The 25,140-nt window shown below is 34.8% G+C and overlaps 1 protein-coding gene across 1 annotated transcript in view; it reads left to right on the top strand.

Annotated features, from left to right (window-relative positions):
* The window catches only part of AKT3 (AKT serine/threonine kinase 3), a 393,469-nt gene that overhangs the window by 82,588 nt on the left and 285,741 nt on the right, over positions 1–25,140 (top strand). Inside the window, exon 4 of the mRNA XM_060128626.1 lies at positions 5,480–5,555. Coding sequence (XP_059984609.1) covers positions 5,480–5,555 — 76 coding nt within the window. The remainder of the gene's footprint in view (positions 1–5,479; positions 5,556–25,140) is intronic.

The raw sequence follows: 25,140 nt of genomic DNA on the forward strand, positions 1-25,140 counted from the left end.
CTGTTCTATGAATTCTTCCCTGTTCTGAATCTGTTGCAAAGTTTTCCTTGTCAGTTGACATGCTTTTTTAGCCCATGGTGACAAAGACAAATATTCATGAGGGGACTGCTGGAGTATTTTGCTCCAGTTGGGCTCTGAACTTAAGCCTTAAGTTAAGTAATAAAGGTGAACTTTCAAGTCACTCACAATAAAGCACTTACTTTCTCATTAATTTAATAAAATTTCTAAAATTTGCATTATTACCTAATTATCTGTGAACACTGAGTCTTAAAGATAGCAGGATTTTCTGAATATAGCTTACTTTGAAAATATAAGTTTGAAAAATGACTTTAGAGATTTATTCCAGTTTGAAAATGACTTTAGAGATTTATTCCAGTGCTGTAAATTTTAAATAATTTAATTGGTTAAATTGTTATGGTGATTAGAATCTTCAGAAACAAAATCCTAGTGAATAGACTATTTGCTTTTTAGAACTTATGAGAGTTTCAGTAGAGTAAAATAATGATTTAGAAATTAATTCATTGGTTTTGTTAATTATCAACAATAATCATTAAATTGGATAATTTAAAAAATTAAGGTAATAATCCGTATAATTCTAGTAGTAGGCAGTATTTAATGACAAATGGCAAGATGGTAGTTTTTCATTCAGTAGGAAAATTTGATATTTGATTTGGTTTCATAGTTGAATAATTATACTTAGAAATAGCATTTTTTTGCTTTATAAGTTAAAATATTTTTTATTCTGGTAAGTCTTTATGTCATAAAGTAAGTAAATGACAGATATCAAATCCATAAGCCAACATTAAAATTCACTATAAAACTTGGCCCCAATTCTGAAAGCTATGGTTCATTCTAGAAATGTTTCTGGAACAGTTAGTGAATGATTTCGGAAGATGAGATTTACATTTTAAATACAGTGTCAACAGTCTTTACCTTGCCATGCATAATTTGTGTTGCCAGATGTGCTGAGGTCAGTGTTTTAACCATTCATATCTTATTTTCTGAAATTACTTAGTAACTCTGGAAGGGATTTATGATCAAAAAGAAGGTTTTGAAGGAAAGTATGTTAAGAGTCTTATTAATAGTATGGAAAGCAGTCCATTTTGTGGAGCATGATGTGCTCTGTCACATGGAAACATTTTTTTTGGATGCTTTCATAGCCATCTGTAGAGGGTGGATATTTGATTATACATAAGTCAGATAAAAAATAATTTTGACATTGTCTTTGCTTCCCTAAATACCTTGCTTCTGTGAAATGGTGTGTTAGCTTGATCACATCATTACAAAGGAGTTTCATAGTTGGCAATTAAAAGTATGTATAGTAAATTCATTGTGATTTTTAGTATTTTCTGTTGACAAGAAAAATTTTAAAAACAGATGATCATCAGTCTAGCCTGAGGATTAATGATTTTTTTTTGCCTCTGGAATGAAAGATTAATAAACATATTTAAAGTCTATCCATTTCATGTAATTTATTCACTAAATACGTGCCAGAACTTCTCAGAAACTCAGAATTACTATGAAACTATTACATTTATTCTTTTGAAACTTGGGGGAAAATGTAGATGCTTTATTCATTTACAATTACCAGGTATACTGACAAAAATATGTTATTTTGACTTTTAGAAATTATCCTAGCATCATAATTTCTAATGAAATATTGGATTTGGACTAGTTCAGGCAGCAAGAAAGATTCTAAGATAAAGGAACTTAAATTCTGTGCACTTTGTCTTCAACAATAAAATATTTACATTTCTTAAATGCATATATATTACTATATTCTTTAAAATACATTCATATTATTTTCCTTGAAAAAATTGTCTTTAAGTTAGATGGTATCTCTTTGTGGCTAATGCTAAATCCTTACTATGTATCAAACATGGTGCTATGTGCTTTGCATGTATTATGTCATTTTATGTGTTTAAATGTTAAGGATAGAACAGAGAAAGATCATTAGACCTCTGACTATAGTCATGGGGATGATCTGTCTTATTTAGGCTCAGACATTTAGATAACTGGGACAGGTCCTTCATTGGTGCCTATTGATGATGCAGATGACAGATGATCACCCAGGGTTTTAGGAAATCTTTCTAAACTATTGTTCCTTGCTTGACTGAGTTTTCAGGAGCCAGGGAAGATATTCTATCAACTCCCAAGTTTTAAACTTAATATTTGGGATTCAGTAAGTACTTGGAGCAAGGGTGAAGGGGAAGAAGGGCTTACCAAAATGGGAGCTGAGTCTTTTCTCTGCCAGGTGTTCTCCATCTATTCATTTCTTCATTCAGTCAAGAAATACTTGAGTACCTACTGTGTTTATGAAGCTCACATACAAGTGAGGGAGATAGCAAATAAAGATAAATACATAAAGCATATGATATGTTAGACAATAGAGAAAACTCACGTCTGGGAGAGAGGATATGAAACATCAAAGTTGGCAGCGGTGGGGTGGGGGTCATCTTGGTTGAAATTTTAGATAGGATGGCCTGAAGGATTAAGTTAGTACTAGCCATGTATGGGGGACATCCATTCCAGAAAGAGGTTAGCTAGTGTAAAGACCTTGTGACAGGTCTGCCCCACATATGACCCGCATATGACTGCTGTGGGGCTTCACTAAGTAATTCCCTCAGTGTGCTTCATCATATCCTGTTGCATCTCAGGTTGATAAACATGGGCCAGGGGAGAGGTTTCATTTGGTAAGATGTACCTACTATGATGTATACCTTATTAGTGAGCGAAGTCTAGTCCTCCAGTACCTGATTGCTGGGCTTCTTTGATTTGTGCAGGAAGTTAGGCAGGGCATGTAGCACAACCATGGCTCCTTCATACCTGGGGATGCACATTCTTAGGCAGAAGCCATTGCCTTTGTTAGCCAGGTGTTTTCTCAGCTGACAGGATGGGCCACCTAAAGTATAAAACCACATCATGTACCAACAGTGCAGTTTGGGAGTATTAGGGTAAATTGTTTAGAAGTATTATGGTATAAAAGTTAGGTGCCTTTATTAATATATAAGATGCATTCTATCCATATTATTTATTGTCTGAAGAAATAATATTTAATCCATAGTAGTATATATTCTTTAATATCACAGAAATGTAGCTACCTTGCTGGTAGGAGTGATTGTAAAATAGCAACTGATTCTCTTAGGTTACACATAAAATCAGCATCTTTATAGGTGCTTATGGCTCTTGGTCTAGTTTTTTTCCCCTCAGCTCTTAATATTCCCTTTCTACTTTAAAAAATTATTGTGTTTAAAAATGTAATACATTGGGCTTCCCTGGTGGCACAGTGGTTGAGAGTGCGCCTGCTGATGCAGGGGACACGGGTTCGTGCCCCGGTCTGGGAAGATCCCACATGCTACAGAGCGGCTGGGCCCGTGAGCCATGGCCACTGAGCCTGCGCGTCAGGAGCCTGTGCTCCGCAATGGGAGAGGCCACGGCAGCAAGAGGCCCGCGTACCGCAAAAAAAAAAAAAAAAAAAAAAAAGTAATACATTTAGACCAGAATAGTGCTTCATACATAGACTTACAGTAAGATGAAAGAATATGAATTGAACTTTCAACTGGTCACCATGCAAATGAAGAAACAATATTTCCAGTACGCCAGGAGCCATCCGTAAGTCCTGCTCACATCCTCTTTTCCTTCCCCTAAAGGTAAATGTTCTCCTTACTTTTATGGTATTAAATTACCTAGTTTTTACAATATATAGCTTTAGCAGTTATATATCTCTCCTTAAACAATACAGAATTTTTCCTTTCTTTGGTTTATGTAAATTGGGATAGAACTTTATGCGTTCTTTTGTATCTTATTTCTTTCACTCAATATTAGGTTTGTAAGATTCATCCATATTTAGTGTAGTTTTAGTCCATTAATTTTCTTTGCTGTATAGTATTCCATTGTGTTATTGTACCACAACTCACTTATCTTTTCTATTGCAGACGGGCATTTGAGCTGTTTCTAATTTGTTATTACAAACTGTGCTACTCTGAACATTCTTATACATGTCTTCCTGGTGAATATATGTGCACATTTTATAAGGGTTTGTATCCAGGAGTGGAATTACTGAGTCACAGGGAATATATATACTCAACTTTATTAGAATATGCAAAACTGTTCTCCAAAATGGGTGTACCAATTTTCCATTTTTGCCAACAGTGTTTGCTCTGTATTATCTCCAGTCTTCTATATTACCAGATTTCTAGTTTTTGCCAAAATGGGGTATGTGTGTGTGTTAGTGTCTTATGGTGGTTTGTATTTGTCATTCCCTGATTGCTAATGAGGTTGAACATTTTTTTTTCACATTTGTCATTCTTTCATTTATTCTTATATCTACCATCTTTTATCTGGGATTGTATTTTTTTCCTCTTGAAGTATATCCTTTAGAACTTCCTCTAGTACATCTGCTGGTGGCAACTCTTAGTTTTTTTTTAATATACTGTTTTATTTTATGGTAAAATATATATAACATAAAAGTTACCATTTTAGCCATTTTTAAGTGTACAGTTCAGTGGCATTTAGTGCATTCACATTGTTGTTCAGCCATCATCACCATCTGTCTCCAGAACTCCTTTCATCTTGCAAAACTCAATTTCTGTACTCCTTAAATAACTCCCCATTCTCCCGTCCTTTGGCAACCATGATTCTACGTTTTATTACTGTGAATTTGACTAAGTACCTCATATAAGTGGGGTCCTATAGTATTTATACTTTTTGACTGGCTTATTATGAACCTTAGAATAATGTCTTCAAGCTTCATCCATGTTGTAGCATGTGGCAGAATTTCCTTTTTAAGGCTGAATAATATTCTGTTGTATGTATATACCATATTTTGTTTATCCATTCATCTGTTGATGTCTTTTAATTTTTATTTGTGTGAAAATGTATTTATTTTGCCTACATTCTTGAAGGATATTTTTTACTAAATAGAGAATTCTAGGTTGATACTTATTTTCTTTTTACTCACTGAAGATATCATTCCTCTATTTTTGGGTTTCCACTATTACTATTGAAATGTTAGCTGTTAGTGTAACTGTTGGGCCATGGAAAGTTATCTTGTTTTTCCTCTGAGTAGTTTTAAGATTTTTCTCTTTGTTTTGTGCCTAGACATGTATTTCTTCTTTTTTATCCTGTTTGAATATTCATTAACTATCTTGAATATATAGGTAGATTAATGTCTTTCTGGAAAGTTCTTAGCCATTCACTCTTAAGGTACTTTCAGTAACCCATTCTCTCTCTGATCTTCTAGGATAACAATAAAAAAAACTTGTAAAATCTTCCCTATGTGTACTCTATGCATCTTGTACCCTTTCTGTGTTTTCCATCCTTTTTTTTTTTTTTTTTTGCTTCATTCTAGTTTCTTCTGATGGTTTCCCAGTCTTTCTCTCTATATTGGTATCTAACATGATATTAAGCTTACCCATCAAGTTCTTATTTTTGGGTTATTGTATTTTTTAATTCCAGAATTTATATTTGTGTCTTTCAGATTAGCTATGTCAGTTGCATAGTTTTATATTTCACTGCTGAAAATTTCAGATTTGACTTTTATCTCCAGGAACATGGTAGGTTTGTTGTTTTATTTACACTCTGTGATATTTCAGTATCTGGAATCCCTATAGGTCTGTTTTTGTAATTTGTTGTTTCTGTTGGTTTTTGCTTCTGGTGTCTTAGCTCATCTAAGACACTTGTTATACTCATTGTAAATACTGTTGATTCTTGTTATTCATGATTGCTATGTTATATAAAGTAGCCACAAAAACTGAATCATTGCTTCTAGAGAAAATGCAGGATTTGGGTTAGTTTCCTGCAGTCTTGTCACATTTTCATCAAATGAGCAATACATAACCTTGTTTTATGTGTGTTTCTGTTTAAAGACATTTAATATGTGTTACTGATTTATTAACATTGAACTCCAAGCTAAAAGCACTAACTCATGCATGAATGAACCTTAGTTATCACCTGTATTTTTTCTCCGTAAAGCACATGACAGCCTTTTTGTGCTTAGGAACACTTGACAGCACTTTAGCGCTACTTTTGTGGGTCATTTTAAATAGTGAAATCATTAACAAAAAGCAGAAAAGTGTGAAAATTGGGGCACTAAGTATACTGTGGAAAGGACACTTGTTTACAGTCGGAGAGCTGAAGCAAGAAGGCAGCATCTCCTTTTTCAATTTCACCTGGTGGTTCAATTTTTTTGCAGGTCTGTTCTGTGTGTCTGGAAATAGCTGCAAGAGCACCCAGTGCATTGATTTTTGAATTACAAGTAAAATTTAGTGAGTAGACAAATTTACAAATCAGAATCCTGGAATAATGAGAATAGACTTTGTATACTCAACATTGTATTTGAAAATTATTGGTAGAAATACGAAGCCTTGAATAATGTTTTCTTCTCTCTGAGGGGATTTGATTTTGTATCTGCCAGATTCCTTGGAGGCATTAGCAATCTAGGGAACACCTTAAATTAAGTTCAAGTCTTGAGGTTTGCTGGTCCACTCAGATGTCATGAAGCTAGACTGCAGATCTATGTAAGATCTAGTTTATTTTTTGGTTTTCCACTACCATCAGCGAGTAATCATTGTGATTCCAGCTTAGCATGGGAGTTAGTTTATCAGTCTTCCTTTTGTCTGACATTTAAAATTATTCTTGATGGAGTATCCAGCTGAATTACCTAATCTCACATTTACAAAAGTAGAACCTCCCTTCCTTTTTCTCTTCTTAATTTTAATCTCTTCTGCCTTCTCATGATTTTCACATTTCTGTCTCCCTCTTTCCCTTCTTTTGTGTTTTCTTTCATATTTGAAGCATTTGCTATAATTGTTATAAGATTGAATAAATGTTCTCAGTTAAGTACATTTTTTAGATTTATGCTAAGATTTGGTCTTCACATTACTTTAGTAATACTGGAAATAAATTAACTGATTTAAAAAAAATGAAACCTGGGAGTTGGAACAAGACCTTAATTTTTTTACTTCTGTTTTTTGCCCTTTTTTTAAAAATAATTTGTGAAGTGAATCCTCAGCCTTCATATTATTTTAGAAAGAAACAGTGTATAACATGACTTCTTTGTTTTCATTTAGGTTTTTATTGTGTTTTATAATAGATGACTGGCTATTGTGGAGAAATTAAATTTGTTTAACATTACCCTCTTGTCAAAACCATCTTTGTCCCCCTTTATTGTATTTTCTAGCAATAGCCTCAGTGATCCTGCTAAAACTTAAGTCAGATGATGTGGCTTCCCACATCATGACTTCCCATCTCAGTGAAAGCCGGAGTCCCTTCTGGGAAGGCTCTAGGTGATCTGGATCTCCTCATTACCTCTCTAACCTTGTTCTTACTAGTCCCTCCCTTGTTCTTCAGCTCTTCATGCTCTAACCATTCCAGCTTTTTTGTGTTCCTGGAACATGTTAGGTATGTTCCCATCTCAAAGCCTTGCTGTTCTCTATGTCAAGAAGACTCTTACCCCAGATATCTGCATCTAGCTTCCTTATATCTTTTCAATTTTCCTTAAAAGTAACCTTCTCAGTGACTACCATCCTGGGTTACCGTATCTAAAACTTTAGCTCCCCCATCCCCTCCAAACTCTTTATATTCCTTCCTTCACTGTTTTATGTTTTTCTCCTTAGCACTTATCAGTATCTAACATTTTATGTATTCATTTCCCCCCCATCAAAATATAAACTTCATGAAAGCAGTGATTTTTGTCCACTTTTTCCTACTATGTTCCCAGTGCCTGTCATAGAATAGGGTACTCAATATTTGTTGAGTGAATAACATATGAATGAAATTTATTACTAGAACCTATTTAAATAAGATAAATCTATATCAAAATGCAAATAAGGAACACAAATGTAAAAACCTTCACATTTTATGTATTTTTTATTTGTATTTTGAAATAATTTCAAACTTACAGAAAAGTTGGAACAATAACTCAGGCTTTTTTTCCTGATCCATTTGAGTATAAGATGCTCCATTACCCTTGAATACCTTGGCGGATTTTTCTTACAAACAAGGGCATTCTACGTGAGAAGAGTATAACTATGAAGAAATTAATACTGATACATCAATCACTACCATTTAATCCTCAATGTCTCCATCATTTTTTGAACACATGTTTACTATCTGCACAAGATGCTCTAGGCTCATCTTGCAATATCCCTACCCTAGCTCTGGGATCAGTGTGCTCCAAGGAATCATTTTTGTGTAGAGAATGATGTTTAGAACCTAAAATATGAATAGTAGTTTTGTACGTTGTATTGGGTGCCACTGTTCTCAGGCCCTTTCAGTACATAGTCAGGAAGTGTGTGTGTGTGTGTGTACGTACATATAGGTATATATGTATACATATCTGTGTAGTTATGTATATATACATTTATATGTATATTAATTTCTGTTATATCACTATCTCAATTTCTGCTTAATATTGCAGAGTTCCTTGTAGTTTGGCCTTTCTATATTTATAATTTGCAGTGAGAAACTAGGTCCAATTATCTTCAATATGTTACTTATTTGATGATTTCCTCTGTGTAACTAATCTATTTTGATAAGTCTTATAAGAACTTTTATTCTGGTCTTTATGAACATTGTTTGCTATATCCTGAACTTATCTAATGGCTGACCTAAAGCAAAGCTTGTTGTAATAAAATTAGACTATACTTCGTAAGAAAATGGTGTGGCGAATACTGAGAGTTTTCTTTATAATTAATAATTCTGATAACATGGAGAACATGATTAACATGCAGCTCATTTAACTAATAAAAACTATCTTTAGCTCGTTAGCCAATCTATCAATATATTAGTAATTAGAGCATTTCAAATTCGTACTTTAATGTTTAATTTCTAGTCTCATGTGAGTTTACAGATGTGACAAAAGGGAGGCAAGGAGCAAGAAGGAGCCAGTATGAGAATTAGTAAAGGGTCTTGAGTGATGTGTTTATTCATTAACTTGGCAAATATTTATTGATTATCTCATGTGCATCAAACACTGTTCCCCTGGGAAGGTTGTCTATTTTGAGTCAAAATAGGCAAACTTTTTACCCTCATAGAATAGAGTTTCTCAACCTTAGCACTTTTGGACCAGGTAATTCTTTGTTATAGGAGGCTGTCTTGTGCATTGTAAGATGCTTAGCAGCATCCCTGGTTTCTACCCACTAGATACCAGCAGCCTGCCTCTACTCCCCGCCCCGCCTTCCCGGCCCAGTTTGCAATAACCAAAAATGTCTCTAGATATTCCCAAATGTCCACCAGGGGTGGGGAGCAAAATCACTACTCCTGGTTAAGTGCTGCTGATCACAGAACTTAAAATCAAGTGCAGACACAGATATTAAACAGGTAATCATTCAAATATATGTATTTATTTATTATAAATATTTATATTCGGTGATATATATAATTATCAACTGCGATAAATGCTAATTAAGAAAAGTACAGAGAACCAAGAAAAAGATTACTCCATACTGAAAACAGAGGAAAGGTTTTATTGATTATATATTAGGTACTTGATGTAAGAAAATAAATGGTCTTTAAGGGTAGGCTGGCTATATAGTGAGTCATACAAAATAGGAGGCTTTTAGGAGTATAAGAGTGTACTGTTAATAACCAAGTTGGAACAACAAGTAGAAATGAGGCAGCTCGTACAGGAGGACTTCACAATCTAATTCCAAGTTTCTATAATCTCCTCTGGGAAAAAGACCAATATATGAAACAAGTAGAGAATAATTCAAGGACATATATTAATTAAGTACTAAACTTTGTCATATGTTAATGTAAGAGGTGGTTCATTGTTATTTCTCCATTTTGAGTCTATGAAGGCTTCATGAAGGAAGCTGGGATTCCAAGTCTTTAATTTAGTACTTGAGGTTCTCTCTAACATGACTCAACTGTAAGAACTGTTTTCAGTTCTTACATGCTGCTACATAATTTCCTAACCTGTTGAAGAGTTTGAACTTCATGTAGCAGATAATAGAGAACTGCTGGAGAGTCTTGATGAGGAATGTAACATGATGAAATGGTTATCTGCTCTGGAAGAAACCATTCCTTTTTATGCCAGCCTTGATAGTATCAACATTGGGTTATCAAAGAACAATATTATGTAACTATCAAGTATGTATATTGAAAGAAAAAATTTTTCTTAAACCAAATATCTCTGTTTTTTATAAAAAACTGATCTCCAAGGATTATTCTTTTATCAACTTATCTTCATATTCCCTGGTTTTCTTTATTAAACATTGCTTATATTTTAATTCCTTATACTACTTAAGGCGCCATAAATGATAACTTTTAAGTTAGTGGCCAAGGTATTTAAAACTGTAAATTATCTTTTAAAAGGTTTAGGCATGGCTTTTCACCCACTCCTTTAAATCTGTTTGCATTCTTTTTGTTGCCTTGCTGAGATCAGGGGTTGGTGTAGGAAAGATCGTAAACTTTGAAATATGGAGCATTTGGGGAAGTTAAGGCTGGTCAAGATGGTACAACATGATGGAAAAAGCATGAAAACCTTGAAACTTACAGAAATAACAGCAGAATGTGGGAGAAAAATATGTATTGGGAAAAGGATGCAGGAATTATGTCGAAGGTACACTTGCCCATTTTGAATATTTGCTTACTGCCAATTTTGTGCCTGGGAAGAGGGATAAAAACTTTAACTTCCTTTTCCCCACCCTTCCATTTGAAGGACCTTGATTTAAGACTGGTTTAGTTGGTACCGGTTAGTAGTATTTAACCAAGTTAAATAGACCTTTGTGATGACATCCTCAAATATAATGACTATTTACAGCATTGTTCTCTGAAACAAAGCATTCAGAGTACCCACAATCTACCTCTGAAGTTAAAAGAGTACAAGACCACTTAGAAACCTGCAAAGTGTTTCTGATATTAAAAAGTTTAAAGTCTATTGAGTTTGAAAAAATAAAATAAAAAGTTGAAAACACCAAAACTAATACTTGTGTGTAATTGAAATGAGGTTTTTTAGAAAATTAAATTTGGCAAATGATTAATCCTTAATAAGGATTAATTAGTTTGTCTATTTTAGGGAAAAATTAATTTAACAGACCTATTATTATGTGAAATTTACGTAATGAACATGGACAGTACATAATTTCTGTAACATTTATAGCATCAACTACAGAAAAGGCTGAATTAGTATCATCAAATACAAAGAACATTTATTTCAGAATCAAAGCTATTCGTAAAGCACTGCTCATGGTCACTATAATTAACTCAACATTTCAGGGCTTTTTAAAATGCCATGCCGTATCACTTTACTAGATACACCTTTCAGGTGCTTATGTGCTTCATTTTGGATAAGTATCACTTTTTTTGTACCTTCCCATGTTGTGTAGATTTTTTTCTTAGTTGAAAATATTCTCTCATCTGGTGACTTCTGGTTTCGTACCAAAAGTAAAGAAACTTGTAGTTATATTAAATAATAGAGGTCACCCAAAAAGCACTGTTACAGACTCTATACACAGCGTTAGCCCTGGCTCAGCCGCTGGTTGTGATTAGCCAGCCAGGCTTCTATAAGTAAGTTCTCCCACCTTTCCCTGGAGACAGTGGAGTCTTGGTTGGGTGGAATATCAGTGTGAATAGCAGATTGGCTTAGCAGTTGTAGGCCCCTAGGCTGAAGTTTCTAGAGGCTAGCCAACCTCCTGAAACCTCCTTGATACCTAGGAACTTAGCTTTTACTACCTATCTAGGTCCTGCTTTTCTGTGTCCCCCCCCGCCCCCCCACAACCCTTTTCCTCCCAGCCCGATTCCCCTGTGGGCTGGATACTGTTTCAGTTCTTCCATGTATATCTCAGGCCTGTTCCTGTAGACAAAAGTTCATTCTGCAATAAACGTTTCTGCCTTCTCCATTTTGCATTTCTGAGTTGGATCCCCCATGTACCTCTCAGATCAACAAAGCACCATTCTCCCTTCAACAGTGAACAAGGGCACATAGCAGAATATCCTGTCTTTCTCTTAAGTAGGCTAAGGAGAAAAAGAAAACTACAAAACAAAGACTGTATCATTTTAAAAGATGCAAATAGCACTGCCCCCTCCAAAAAAAAGGAAATGAGAGTGTATCATATATATAAAATTTAGATATAATTGTATTTCTTAGAGTATTACTCATTTAAGCTTTCTTAAATAAGTAATAAATCCAAATCCAAACATTGGGTGGAAAAGTCCAACTTATTTATAATTGCTTTAGATACACTTTAAAAGTTCTGTCACATGAATGGGTCTTGGTATTTGCCTTGTGGCAAATGTCACGTTATATTGATAGAAGTTGCATAGATACTTAAAATGTATTGTTCTTCATGATTCTGTGGTAATAATTTTCTAGAAGTTCTTTTTTCCCTTTAGTAGTCTTCCTTTGAGAAACATTTAAAAAATGTATGTGTGCTTTGATGTAAATTAGAGTTGTGACGTATTATAGAGCAATTTTCACAAGTAAATTGGGTCAGTTAGCTCAGAATTAATAATCTTCTTTTCCGAAACATTAACTCATTTCCTATATGTGTTTATAACCTAGTAGTGTGTGAGTACCAGCAACTAAAACAAAAGGAAGTTTTCTTTTTTTAAAGTAATTTAAAAATATGATTTTATTATTTCTTAGCAGTAAATTATTAGACAGCCTTAATCAATAGTGTTTAGTAAGAACCGAATGTGTAAAGGGTAGTATGTTTAGAAATAACCCCAACTGGAGGACAAGGACATTGAACTTGCTGTCCTTGTAAAATACAGTGTGTGTGTGTGTGTGTGTGTGTGTGTGTGTGTGTGTGTGTGTGTGTGTGTGTGTGTGTGTGTGTCTGTGTGAGTGGGAGAGAGGGCAAGGAAGGGAGGGCTGGAGGAAAGGAGAGGGGTAGGTTAGGGGGTGCATATAGTAGTTGCAAGTAACCATTATGGTGTGAAATTAAAAAGACTTAGGACACATCTAAAGATGACAAAATATATGTTAATGCAATATAAAATTTGGTTTATTAGAGATAATGAATTATGATTGGAAATAATTGGGGTAAATTTAAATGAAGGAGTTTTAAAGCAGTGTTTTGAAGGAGGGAAGGCAGATTAGCAGAATGTGAATTTGAGCTAAGTTCATGGGCAAATTAATTTCCACTTACTAACCGAACCACTTTATTCATAGAAACAATACTTTGCCTCTTTATATTGAAGTATATGGGAGACCATATTGCATTTAGGCAATATGAGAAGAAGTAGGCAGGGAAAGATTTATGAAGGAGTGGAAAAGATAAAAAGATTGCTGTGCCATAGAAGCCAAGTGAGAGCAATTATCACAACATCATGTATGGATTTAAGAATGAGGCCCGAAAAGAGGTCACTGATGGCATCATTAGTGACCTTCTAGAGACCAGTTTCAATAGAGTAGTGATGATAAGCAAATTACAGGGAGTTGAAGAGTGAATAGATATTGAAGAAATGGAGAAAGTCACTATAAATTATTCTTTTGAGTTATTTTTTGACAAAAGGAAAGAAAACAGATTGCAGCAGGTCAAAGGCAGATGATGTTTGAATGGGGTGAGCATGTTCATAGGTTATAGGGAAAGAGTCAAAATGCAGAGTGAAATTCTGAAGATTCAAGAGAGATATAATCATTGACATAACAAAATGTTTATAGATAACAATAAAAATGGGACACAAGAACAGGGGATAGCCCTTGAAAAGGAGGATGTATATGGTCTCCTTTGAAATAAAGGAAGAGGGTATTCCAAATAAAGAGACTGTTTCAAATGGAGAATTGAGAAGTTGAGATTATTTACATTCTGTAATTTCCATGTTTTCTAGGAAGTAAGTTTATTATAGAATAAGAGAGATGGCATTTGAAGGAGATGGTTTTGAATAAAGAAGATGTCTGCTTTTGGTAAATAATCATCTATGAATTTGACTTGTTAGATGGTCAAGTCAACTAACGATGAGTTAACTTCCCAAGGTTACATGAATTACAGTGTATTCCTTTGGCTTAGTTTCATGAATTAATGTACTACTACTCAGAACAATTACACAGAAAATAGATTGGATAGTATACCGAGGGTGGAGATTGATAAAATGTGTGCAGTAAAAGAAAAAGTAGATGAGAAAAATATAGGCTGACCAAGGATTCCATAGAGAAAGACAAATGAGTAAGGGTAGAAGGGAACTTGTAGACAGGGAAACTAGGGAGAGAATGAAGGACTAGAAATGGTAAGTAAAAGGAAGAAGTTCAGTGAGAGTGGGGAAATGGAATATTAGCTTAAAATACTAACGGTAGAGTAGTTTATTCCTTCAGCAGTATTTGAGTGCCCACCGTTTCCTGGGCACTGTTCATAGTAGTTTCTTACAAGAGATGTTAAGTACCGAATAGGTACTGTTCAACAGAGTTGCCACTAGATGTCACTCTGACTCATGTGGCAAGTCTAAACTTGACACTCCTCAAGATACAGGGCTTTAAAAGTCAGACGTACATAAATAGGCAATCTTTACAATTTTATGATGATTCGTTCTAATTCAGGTATCTTATTTGTACAGGTACATCCAGAGAAAACCTCCTTTAAAACAAACCCTGAAAATTTCATGTGATTAATACTGTCTTTGCATTGTTGATTTATTTTTACTATGTTAATCACACTTAAATAGTAGTATTCCTCTAGTGAGCTTTAAATTTTTTTGAAATCCTACACCAGAGTTTGTGCAGGTATTTTCTTTTCTTAATACTGTTTTTAGTTGTTTGCTAGATTGGTTGTGGTTTTATAGGGATGAATGAGTTTTTATAAGGACTAACGAAGCTTCTTGTTACTAACTGTTCAAGATTGTGCATGTCTATACTATACTGTGAGTGTGAAGTTTTGCTTGTGTGGCCTTTGTGTTCTCAACTCGAAGGAAGCACATAGTATCTATTCAGCGTATTACAAAAAAAAATCTCATTCTTGTTTTCTATCCCAACCAGATAGGATCACCAAATAGTTTTGCTTCCTTGTCTTCATGTTCAAATAAAGGAGTCATGTTTAGAAAGCTTGTCAGACTTCCTGCCTACCCACAAGATTTTCCAACTTGGTTCTTTCAAAACCTCTGAACAATCTTGGACAGCTTTGCAATATGATTATTTAAACAAGCATGCAAAAAACAGACAAACTGACAAATGATGTTGACTTTCCCAGAAATACATATATAAACAATACCCAGGCACACTGTATATGTTATAGGATCTGTTTATGTTCTTATGTTTTCATTTATGTTAATTTTTCTTCATTAGACTGAAGAGCCTGAGGAGACATTGCTTGAACCATTGGGTCTCAGTATAAACAATTTGAAAACCATTATAGTAGAAAAAGCATAGTGTCACACTTTCTGCATATGATATGCCTAACCATATATACCAGTGCTTTTTACATAACCCATTTTATTGCTGACCCTTAGTTACTTGTGATTCATTATGATCTTAAATGATTTTTAGCCATGTTTGCAAAAAATCAATACTATGTCTTAAGTATGCTGTTTTAAATTTCTCTCTTGAATTTTATTGTGTTTATGGACAAAGTCAGTTTATATTTTAAGGTGATTTTCTGTGGTACTTCCCAATGTAATATTAATACTTTCATTTGGAAAGGTAACTGTTTGCTAATATCATTATGGTCTATATAAAGACAAGTATTAATCAGGAGAGCCCTTTGCATCAAGGGGCCAGGAACAGAACTTGTGGCACAGACTTGGGTAGCTGCAAAGAAGGAAACAAATACATTATTTGGAATAACTGGAAATAGGCAGAAGATGCAACTGCAACTTGCTTTGAGCATTTTACAAAAGACTTTTCCTTGACTAGAAAAATATTTACTGTTTCATTGGTTCTTAAGACCAGATGTTGTTAGGTAATATTTTGGTCTATTAAGTGAAGATATCTTCCTTTAATCTCTAAATGTCTCTTGAAAAAAAAATTATTTTGCTTTTTGGACAGGTAAACATGAACATTGCATTTACTGAATTATACTAGGTAGAATGGTAAAACAGGAAAGGAGGTCAGTAAAAACTTCCCAGCAGTTGCATCATAATTTTGCTTTCTCAAAATTATGTTTAGTTAATCATTATGAGTTATAGCCTCTATGGTAAAAAAAAAAAAAAAAGCATTCAGCTATGATGCAACAATGCTCCATTAATGAAATTCCTCTGGGAATTTTTCTATAACCACATTTTTATTCTTAAATTCACTTTGCCATATAATTTTCAAAATAAAACTTTTTTCTGACATTTATATTGAAATATAAAAAGTAAGTTCATTTCTTTGGGGCTTTACAGTGAAAATATTATATATTCCTTTTTAGGAATATATTCCTTTGTTGTACTGAGAATAATAAGTTTATTTAGATAATGGCCATCTATGCTCTCTATCTCTAATCCCTAAAGGCCTTTTAACCTCCATTAGGAACAAATGTAGATTTTTGTTTGCTTGAAATAGCTTTCTAAGCATGTAAAAACTCTTTCGACATCATTATTTAGGGGCTCCCATCCTCCCAGTGGAATCACAGCCTAATACAAAAACTTTGCAGCTGGTGAGCTCCCAAAGCCCCTTTTGATGATTGTTTTTAAGCTCAGCATGGCAGCTTGCAGTTGTTCCTTTCCTGTACTGGTACCCCCCCCCCCCTCAGCCCACTGCCATGTTCATGTTCTTCTAGACGATAAGAATTCTCCAGTGGTAAAATACAGGGCTGAAAATTTTTGATGCCTTCTTCATTCTCTGTTCCTCATAATTCTTTTCCATTCATAAAGTTTACTGGAGATTTTCAAGGGAAAGAGCATGTGACTGCTCTCTCTCTCTCTCTTTCTCTGTGTCTTCTCTGATGCCTTACTGTCTTAAACTCATTTATTAAATTAAGTAATATGTATATCGACAGGCAGTAAGTATCCAGAGGTTATGGGATTCCAACTCTTCTCAGTAAAGTGTCAGGGATCAGAGATTCAGTCTGCAGTTCTGACTATGGCCTAGTTATCAAACTTTGAAGTTTCATCTCTTATTATGTTCTCTATGGAAAAAAATAAGGGTACAGATAACCCAAGCAAGTGGCAGTTAATGACTTAATTCCCTGACAAACTGGTTGACAAGAAATTGTCTCTAAAGTTTTTTTTGTTTTGCTTAGCTAGCTTTATCATCTATAGGCTTGTATTGGTATTATTTAGAGAAAAAAATATCACTCAAGATAAATCATGTTTAGCTCATTGAAATGTAAAGACAGAATACATTTTAATTGAATAATTAAATAGGGTGTGATTCAGATATTATGAAATATATAACACACCTGTAATTGAGAGATCTAAAAAGACATGGAACTGATAGGCCAAGTTAGAGATGGATGTTAAACTACTGAAAAAAAAGATACAGAGAGAAAGTTTGAATATAAAGTACTACCTATATTTGAACTTAGTAAAATAAGTGTTGAACTAGGGAAATAGAAAGAAAGCAAAGTGAAAAACTGTTCAGTGAAAGATCTTTTCATTTTGGTTCCACACTGGGAATTTGTGCTTTTGCAGTTCGTTGATAATGTTTATTAAAGTTATGTTTCAGAGTTAATGCAGATTTTGCTAAATTAATTTTTTGCAGGTCTACATAATACATTTTTAAACTGATACATAATTGACATACAATATTTTATTAATTTCAGGTGTACAACATAATGATTTGTTATTTGTATATATTGTGAAATGATCACTACAGTAAGTTTAATGCATTGTTTCTTTGAAAGCTATTTTCAAGATAAATATTATTGAGTACTGTTGATGCTTATTTTATATAATTAGTATATGTCTTGAATTCACTAAACCCAACTTCAAAGGCATCTTCTAGGAAATCCCTAGAAGTAGTAAAATCTCCATTCCTAGTACCAGTGATCACATGGGCAGGAGAACAGTCCAGAGATGAGATTAATAATCTGTCATTCAGGAGAGCAGAGTACTGATATCATCTATTGCCACCAAATTACTTTACCTGTTTTTTGTAAAATAAGAGGGATTGACCTAAATCATCTCAAAAATTCCTTCATGTTTTAGCATAGTGTGATATTTTAAAATCAATGTTTTTAGTGTTGTGTTTCATTTTATTATATAGATATGCCCCATACTTCAGTTTTAGAACTGAGATCTTGAACAAGATCATTACAAGAAATTAGAAAACCTCTCCCATTACTTGCAAAAGAAATATCTTTTTGAGAAAATAATAAGCATATATATTTTAATTCATAAGGACTAATATGTATAGTTATCACAAATGAGATCCCCCCACATGGTGACAAGAATAGCCATTTCAAAAATTACCATTGAATATAGTAAGGAATATTGGAACTAATACATCATGGTGTAAAATATAGTAAATCAGGAGATTCTATTTCTTTTACCAGTAATAATTTTCTGAGGTAAATTTTTCATTAGGGTATGAGATACATACAGAAAAGTAAAAGAATCATAAGAGAGAGAGAAAAAAAAAGAGAATCATAAGAGAACCCCTCTGAATTTTCAGAGTGAGCACACCATGTAACTAGCATCCATACAAAAACACAGAACATTACCAGTACCTTCTACGTTTTCACCTGCTGTCCCTCTAGTTACTATCCTCCACCACGCTAATAGGATGGCTTCTACACCACAGATTTGTTTTGCCTGCTTTTGAATATGGAGTCCTGTGGTGTCGTTTCTTTTTATGTTTGTTAAGAGTTCATCCATATTGTTGCGTATAACATTAGTTCTCTCATGCCAATTGCTGTATAATGTTTCCATTGTATGACTATACCACAGTTTATCTGTTCGATTGTTGGATATTTGGATTTTTAAAAATTTTTTGCTATATGTCTTTCAGTATGCTATAGACACACTTCTGTTGAGTATATACCTAGAAGTTGGACTGCTGGACCACAGGATATGCTTATGTTCAGCTTTTGTAGATACTGTTAGATACTTTCCTGAAGGATTGGGTTTTTTTTTTACATTCTCATCAGCAGTTTATGAGTTCCATTTGTTCTGTATCTTCACCAACACTTGAGATTGTCTGTCTTTTTAATTTTAGTCTTTCTGTTGGATATATAGTGATATGGCATTGTGGTTTTAATTTGCTTTTCCCCGATGACTGCTGAAGTCGTTGAGCCCCTTACTTAGTTTGCTATTCATGTGGAGTACTAAAATAATTTTATGACACTGCATCAAAAAAAAATTAAACTTATGTTAAGAAGGGGCATTGTAAATTAGATATTATATAAAACATTTGGCATAATCACTTGTTCTGCCTCTTTCTGTTAAATTGTGAAATGCTTTGAAAATCTTTTCTAACTTAATAAAACATTCTCTGTATTTCAAACCATAAAATTAATTTCAAATGCTTATCTTTTAAGTGTTCTTAAAACTAATTATTGATACCACTTTTGGGGAAAAGCTATCAAAATGAAGTAGTTTAAACAAATAGTATAATTTTTGTGGTTTTTTTTTTTTGCACCAGAAGAAAAATACTAGACTTTGTAGAGAGTGTAATTTAAAGTTGATCTATCTAACTAATTTTAGTTTTAGTGGCCAATTACATAAAGCCTTATCTTCTAACACAGAGTTTGAAATTTCTTTGAGCAGTATTTTAGAGCTATGTTTCTGAGGTAGAGACTGATTTTTCCATGTGCTCCTACATTTTCTACCTTTCCATGTAATTATATTGGATACATATGACTAGTTTCTGGCCAGTGGACTGTGTGCAAAAATATTATGTCACTTCTGGACTGAGGCAGTGTACCTCCTCCCTTGATCTTTTCTCTTGCTATGGTGACTTTGAAGGCTGTGTACTCCAAAGTCTCTGTAGTAAGCCAGCCAGCTCTGGTCTGTTCTAGCAGTCAGGGTTAAGTAACCTAATACAGTTTGAATTCAGTAAATGGTGTGTGTGTGTGTGTGTGTGTGTATATATATATATATATATATATATATATATATATTATTTATTTATTTATTTATTTAGAAGATACCATGAAGCCCCATCCATGATTTTTGTGAGCCAGAGTGCTGTCTTTTAAATACTAGAGTTCAGAGAATATGTTTATGAGGAGAAATGTTTCTGATGGCAAAATAAAAAAGACCAAAAAGTTTGTTTTACTATACTACCAAATGAGAAGAAAACACAGACAGATGTTTAAGGTTTCTGACTGTCACAGAGTCATATTTATCATTTATGTCGAATCCCATCATTTCCACATGATTCTAACTGGTTTGCCTTTTTTTTTTTTTTCAGTTTAGGAAAGTGACAACTCTCACAGGAGGTGTATGTCACAGAATATATTGAAGGATCATGAAAAAAGTATTGTAGTCTACCAGCATTTGCTGAACATTGTGAATACAAAGAACACACCCTAATTGAGATTAAAAACACTTTATTAAAAAAATAAGTCCTTTTTTTTTTTTTTTTTTTTTTGCGGTACGCGGGCCTCTCACTGTTGTGGCCTCTCCCTCTGCGGAGCACAGGCTCCGGATGCGCAGGCTCAGCAGCCATGGCTCACAGGCCCAGCCGTTCCGCGGCATGTGGGATCGTCCCGGACCGGGGCACGAACCCGTGTCCTCTGCATCGGCAGCCGGACTCTCAACCGCCGTGCCACCAGGGAAGCCCAATAAGTCCTTTTTATCTTCATCTATCATTTAAAATTTTTTATACAGAAGTGATTTCTTTGAAAAGCTCTAATTTGCTTATTTCTTATTCTTAGTTTTGTTTTAGCAAGAATTCCCAGCAACCAAAAATAAGCCTTAGTTAATAACTTGAGGTAAAAAAGTATTTTATATACCATCATGTGTCTGCTAATCTTCTTGTATTAAATTCCTTAAGCGACTTGAGTAGAAAACTTTGAAAATGTGAGATGTGTGGTACCAGGGAAATGATCTTAAATAGGACAAAATTGGTTAAGAAATTGAAATGAATAAGAAGCATGTGATAAAAATATGCAGCACTCTCACTGGACTATTTAAATATCTTATGTAAGGTTATTGTCGGACTGTGTTCTATAAACTTATAAAAGGAAAATATTAATTCCTTCTATTTAACCTCTTAGAGGATTGTCAAGATTAATATTCTTACATGTAAATTTTCACAGGTAAGTGTAATAGAATTGTCACTAGCCAAAAGGTTTTAGTTTAAACAACAGCAGTATGATAAAAGATAAATGCTCCTCAATAAATTATTGGAGTAGTTTTTTACTAGTGTTATTGGAAATAGGCGATGTAGTACTACTTTTTGTGTAATACTGATTTGTTTTGAAAGACAGAGAAACATTCAAGGAGACAAAAATCAATAATGTCTAAAGACTGACAAACTTTTTACAGAAAATACAGGTATAAATTTTTATAAAATGAAAGACCTAACATACATTTCCCAGATGTATGGCCAACATTTCCTTCAAAAAATAGATTTCCAGGTACTTCATAGCTTAAGCAAGTACTTGACTCAGCCCCTCCCCTCAAATTTCATTTTTGAGCTTAATAAATATGCTTAGAAAATTTACATAGATGAAGTTTTAGAGTTTCTAGAGGGCACAATATAAATAATTACTCTCTCCTATCTGGCCTTGTATATACTATTAAGCATAAAATGAAGAGCAAAGATGGAGGCCAAAATATACTACCGATAATTGGAGGTCTTAATGTGAGAGACAAATGGCTTGCTGACTGAATTACAGAGTTAGGCAGACTTTCCCAAGCACATTTCAGGCAGTACAAATAAGACAGTGTCATAGAACTTGGGTCTTTTTTTTTTTTTTGGTAAAGGACCAGATAGTAAATACCTTTGCAGTTCGTATGGTTTCTGTCACAACTATAGCTACTCAACTCTGATTGTAGTGCAGGAAAGCCACCAGACACAATACCAAACTAATGGGCATGGCTGTGTTCAATAACACTTTACTTAGAAAAACAGACTGCAGGCCTTGTGTAGTTAGTTTGCTGATCTCTTACACGTAAGAACAAAGACAGGAGACTAGCTTCAAAAGGAAGAAAAAGGGCTGAGCATAATTTTGCAAACCAAGATTTTTTTCCCCCAATTTTATCCACCAGATAAATTACTCCAGAATTAGAGTGAGTAAAGGGAAAGAAAGAAGCCTGGAATTATACTAATGAACGTTCCTTATAGGAAACGGGGGGGAAAGTTTTCCTCTGATCTTCAGGCTTGCTACCCTTCCAGTGAACACACACAAGAACCTGTTAGGTACAAAGCATTACTTCATACTGAATATTTCAACTTTGAGAGTCTTGGTGTTTGTCAGTGTCAATTTTGGCATAGTTTTTAATCACCAGTTTATTTCTGGCTAGTGATAGTAAGACCATGTTAATGAGCTCACAGGAGGACTCTTAGCTTTCTGCCACATGTGTTGACACGAGGGCATACTTTAAGAAAGCTCAGATTACTCTGTTGATTGATTCATATTTATTGAGTGCCTACAGAGTGCCAGGCATTTTGATAAATGCTAGGGATGTAACAGTGAGCAAAAGTGACATGGTTCCTGCCCCCACAAGAGTTTGTGTCATGCACCTGGGAGGGATCTGAGGAGAGAAAATGATCTCTAAGTTGAAACCTGAAGGATGAGCTGGAGGTGGCCAGCTGACAGGGATGGGGAAGGAAAAAGCGTGTTCAGTAGGACTAACAGCACAGGCCAAAGGGGACAGCTCAGGGGCTGGGGCTTCCCTGGTGGCGCAGTGGTTGAGAGTCCGCCTGCCGATGCAGGGACATGGGTTCGTGCCCCGGTCCGGGAAGATCCCACATGCCGCGGAGTGGCTGGGCCGGTGAGCCATGGCTGCTTAGCCTGCGCATCGGAGCCTGTGCTCCGCAGCAGGAGAGGCCTGCGTACCGCAAAAAAAAAAAAAAAAAAAACAGCTCAGTGTGTCCCCTGTAAGGAACATTGTTTGAGTGGAAACGGATGAGGCTGGAAAACGAAGAGGAAGCCAATGTTGCAGGGCCTCTGTGAAAGTCTGGTTTGTCTGAAGATGACTGAGAAGTGGTTAAAGGGCTTTGAGACATAAGGTCTTAGAAGTTTGCATTTTTGCATACGTTGGGTTTGGGTCAGAAGAGACAAAGATTGAAACCCTACTGCTGCGCTGCCCAACACGGTAGCCACGAGCCACAGGTGCTTGTTGAGCACTTGAAATGTGGCTGGATGGCTGTGGTAGTGGATTTTTTTTTTTTGCGGTACGCAGGCCTCTCACTGTTGTGGACTCTCCCGTTGCGGAGCACAGGCTCCGGACTCGTAGGCTCAGCGGCCATGGCTCACGGGCCCAGCTGCTCCGCGGCATGCGGGATCCTCCCGGACCGGGCACGAACCCGTGCCCCCTGCATCGGCAGGTGGACTCTCAACCACTGCGCCACCAGGGAAGCCCCTGGTAGTGGATTTTAAATTTTATTTAATTTTAATTAAAAATGGGAGCAATAAAAATACTTTAACTTTTTTTAAAGGATTGTTTATTGTTTTGGTAGGATTACATTCCACTTAACCTGTTGAAAATACAGCATCTGAATTGAGTTGTACTGTAGGTGTAAAACACATACTGGGTTTTTAATTCATGCTTTGGGAAAAAAAGAATGTAAAATATCTCAGTGTTTTTACTGATTACTTATTGAAATGATAGTATCTTGGATATAGTTGGTTAATTAAAATATATTATTTAAAATAATTTTACCTGTTTACTTTTTTAAACGTGGTTTAGAAATTTTAAAATTGCATATGTGGCTTGCATTATGTATCTGTTGGATGACTTTGGCTGGAGATCAGGTAGGAGGCTCTTAGAAGAATCCAAGTGAGACATCAGGATGATCTGAGTTAGGGTTGGGGCAACAGGGTAAGGTGGATAACTTTGAGAACTATCTAGGAGGTAAAACAGATAGGATTTGGCATTTGATTAAATAAGAGAGGTGGCAAACTAGTTGTAAGGAGAAAAAGGGAGCCTCAAAGCACTAAAATATAAGTAAATGCATAGTAGTACCTGAATAGCAAATTAAACAAAAAAAAATACATGTTATTTTTCATTGACAATTTAAATCAATGTAGCAGTTTTTTTCTGCTTGTACTATTGAATTTTTTTTAGCATTTTTAATGTTTGCCGTTTAGTAGGTATTACCTAAGAATTGGCTCTTTAGAGTTACATAATTTTGCATTTCTTAGATTATAGCTGGAGGCCAAATTTTACAGTGTAATCAGTTTACCATCTTTATATCTTCATTACTCTCCTTCCATCAGTTACCAAGTAGGAAGTGTGGGGCACAAGGTTTTTATATAATTTTGAGTATATGAAGTCTCTCAACACCATCCAATTTGATATAATTGAAAATTTTATACATGTTTTCTTTAAGATTAAGCTTATTTCTATTTAAAAGAACAAGCACTTTATTTACATGTGAAGGTTTACTAGCCCATCTTTAAAGCTGAAGCCCTAAAATATCTGATGAATGTTAAACATTAAATACTTTTTCCTGCTGGCCTTCTAAGAAATAGGATGCATTTCTAGCTTCATTTTCCAGTCTCTTAAGCTTATGAAAGTAGTTGAGACAGTTTGTTGACCCCAAAGAGATCTTTCAGTCTCTGACTTGTTAGACAACAGGGTCTGTAGTCTTCATTGGCATTCAAATCACAGGCAGCCACTGGGCTCAGTGCAAAGCCAAGCACAGCTTTAGGATTTAGACAAAGCCAATCTGGCAAAGGAACCCAGTTGTCAGGGAAGTTGGCTGTATTGTAAAGAACTGTTGCATAATGGGGAGACCAAGTAGAACTATTAGGATGCAAATGTGAAAAAAATGGTGGAGCTAACCTGCAAAAACAAACATTTCTTTTTTGGTGACGAGTCTATTCATTGTTGCTTTCTTCTGTTTAACTTTGCTGGGCTATAGATGTAGTTGGTGCAATTTGAGTATATTAGTTTATCTTAATCACTGGTCAGAATGCTACTCTATGTTTTTTTTTTTTTTCTATGTTGTTTTTAAGTGAACAGCTAATTTGTATAAAAAGACTAAAGTACTACAGTATTCTGGAATCTTTTTATAATTTTCAACTGTGTCCTACTTCAGCACTGATCAGTTTTTATGTGTGAATTTAATTCGCAGATTAGGATGAAGACACTTTTTGACCCTTGATTTCATTTCATCTGATTCATAGCAAAATATTATTCTCATCATTGACACCCAGTTACTTCCCT

The sequence above is a fragment of the Lagenorhynchus albirostris genome, chromosome 2 (assembly GCF_949774975.1).
Source record: "Lagenorhynchus albirostris chromosome 2, mLagAlb1.1, whole genome shotgun sequence".
Taxonomy (NCBI): Eukaryota; Metazoa; Chordata; class Mammalia; order Artiodactyla; family Delphinidae; genus Lagenorhynchus; species Lagenorhynchus albirostris.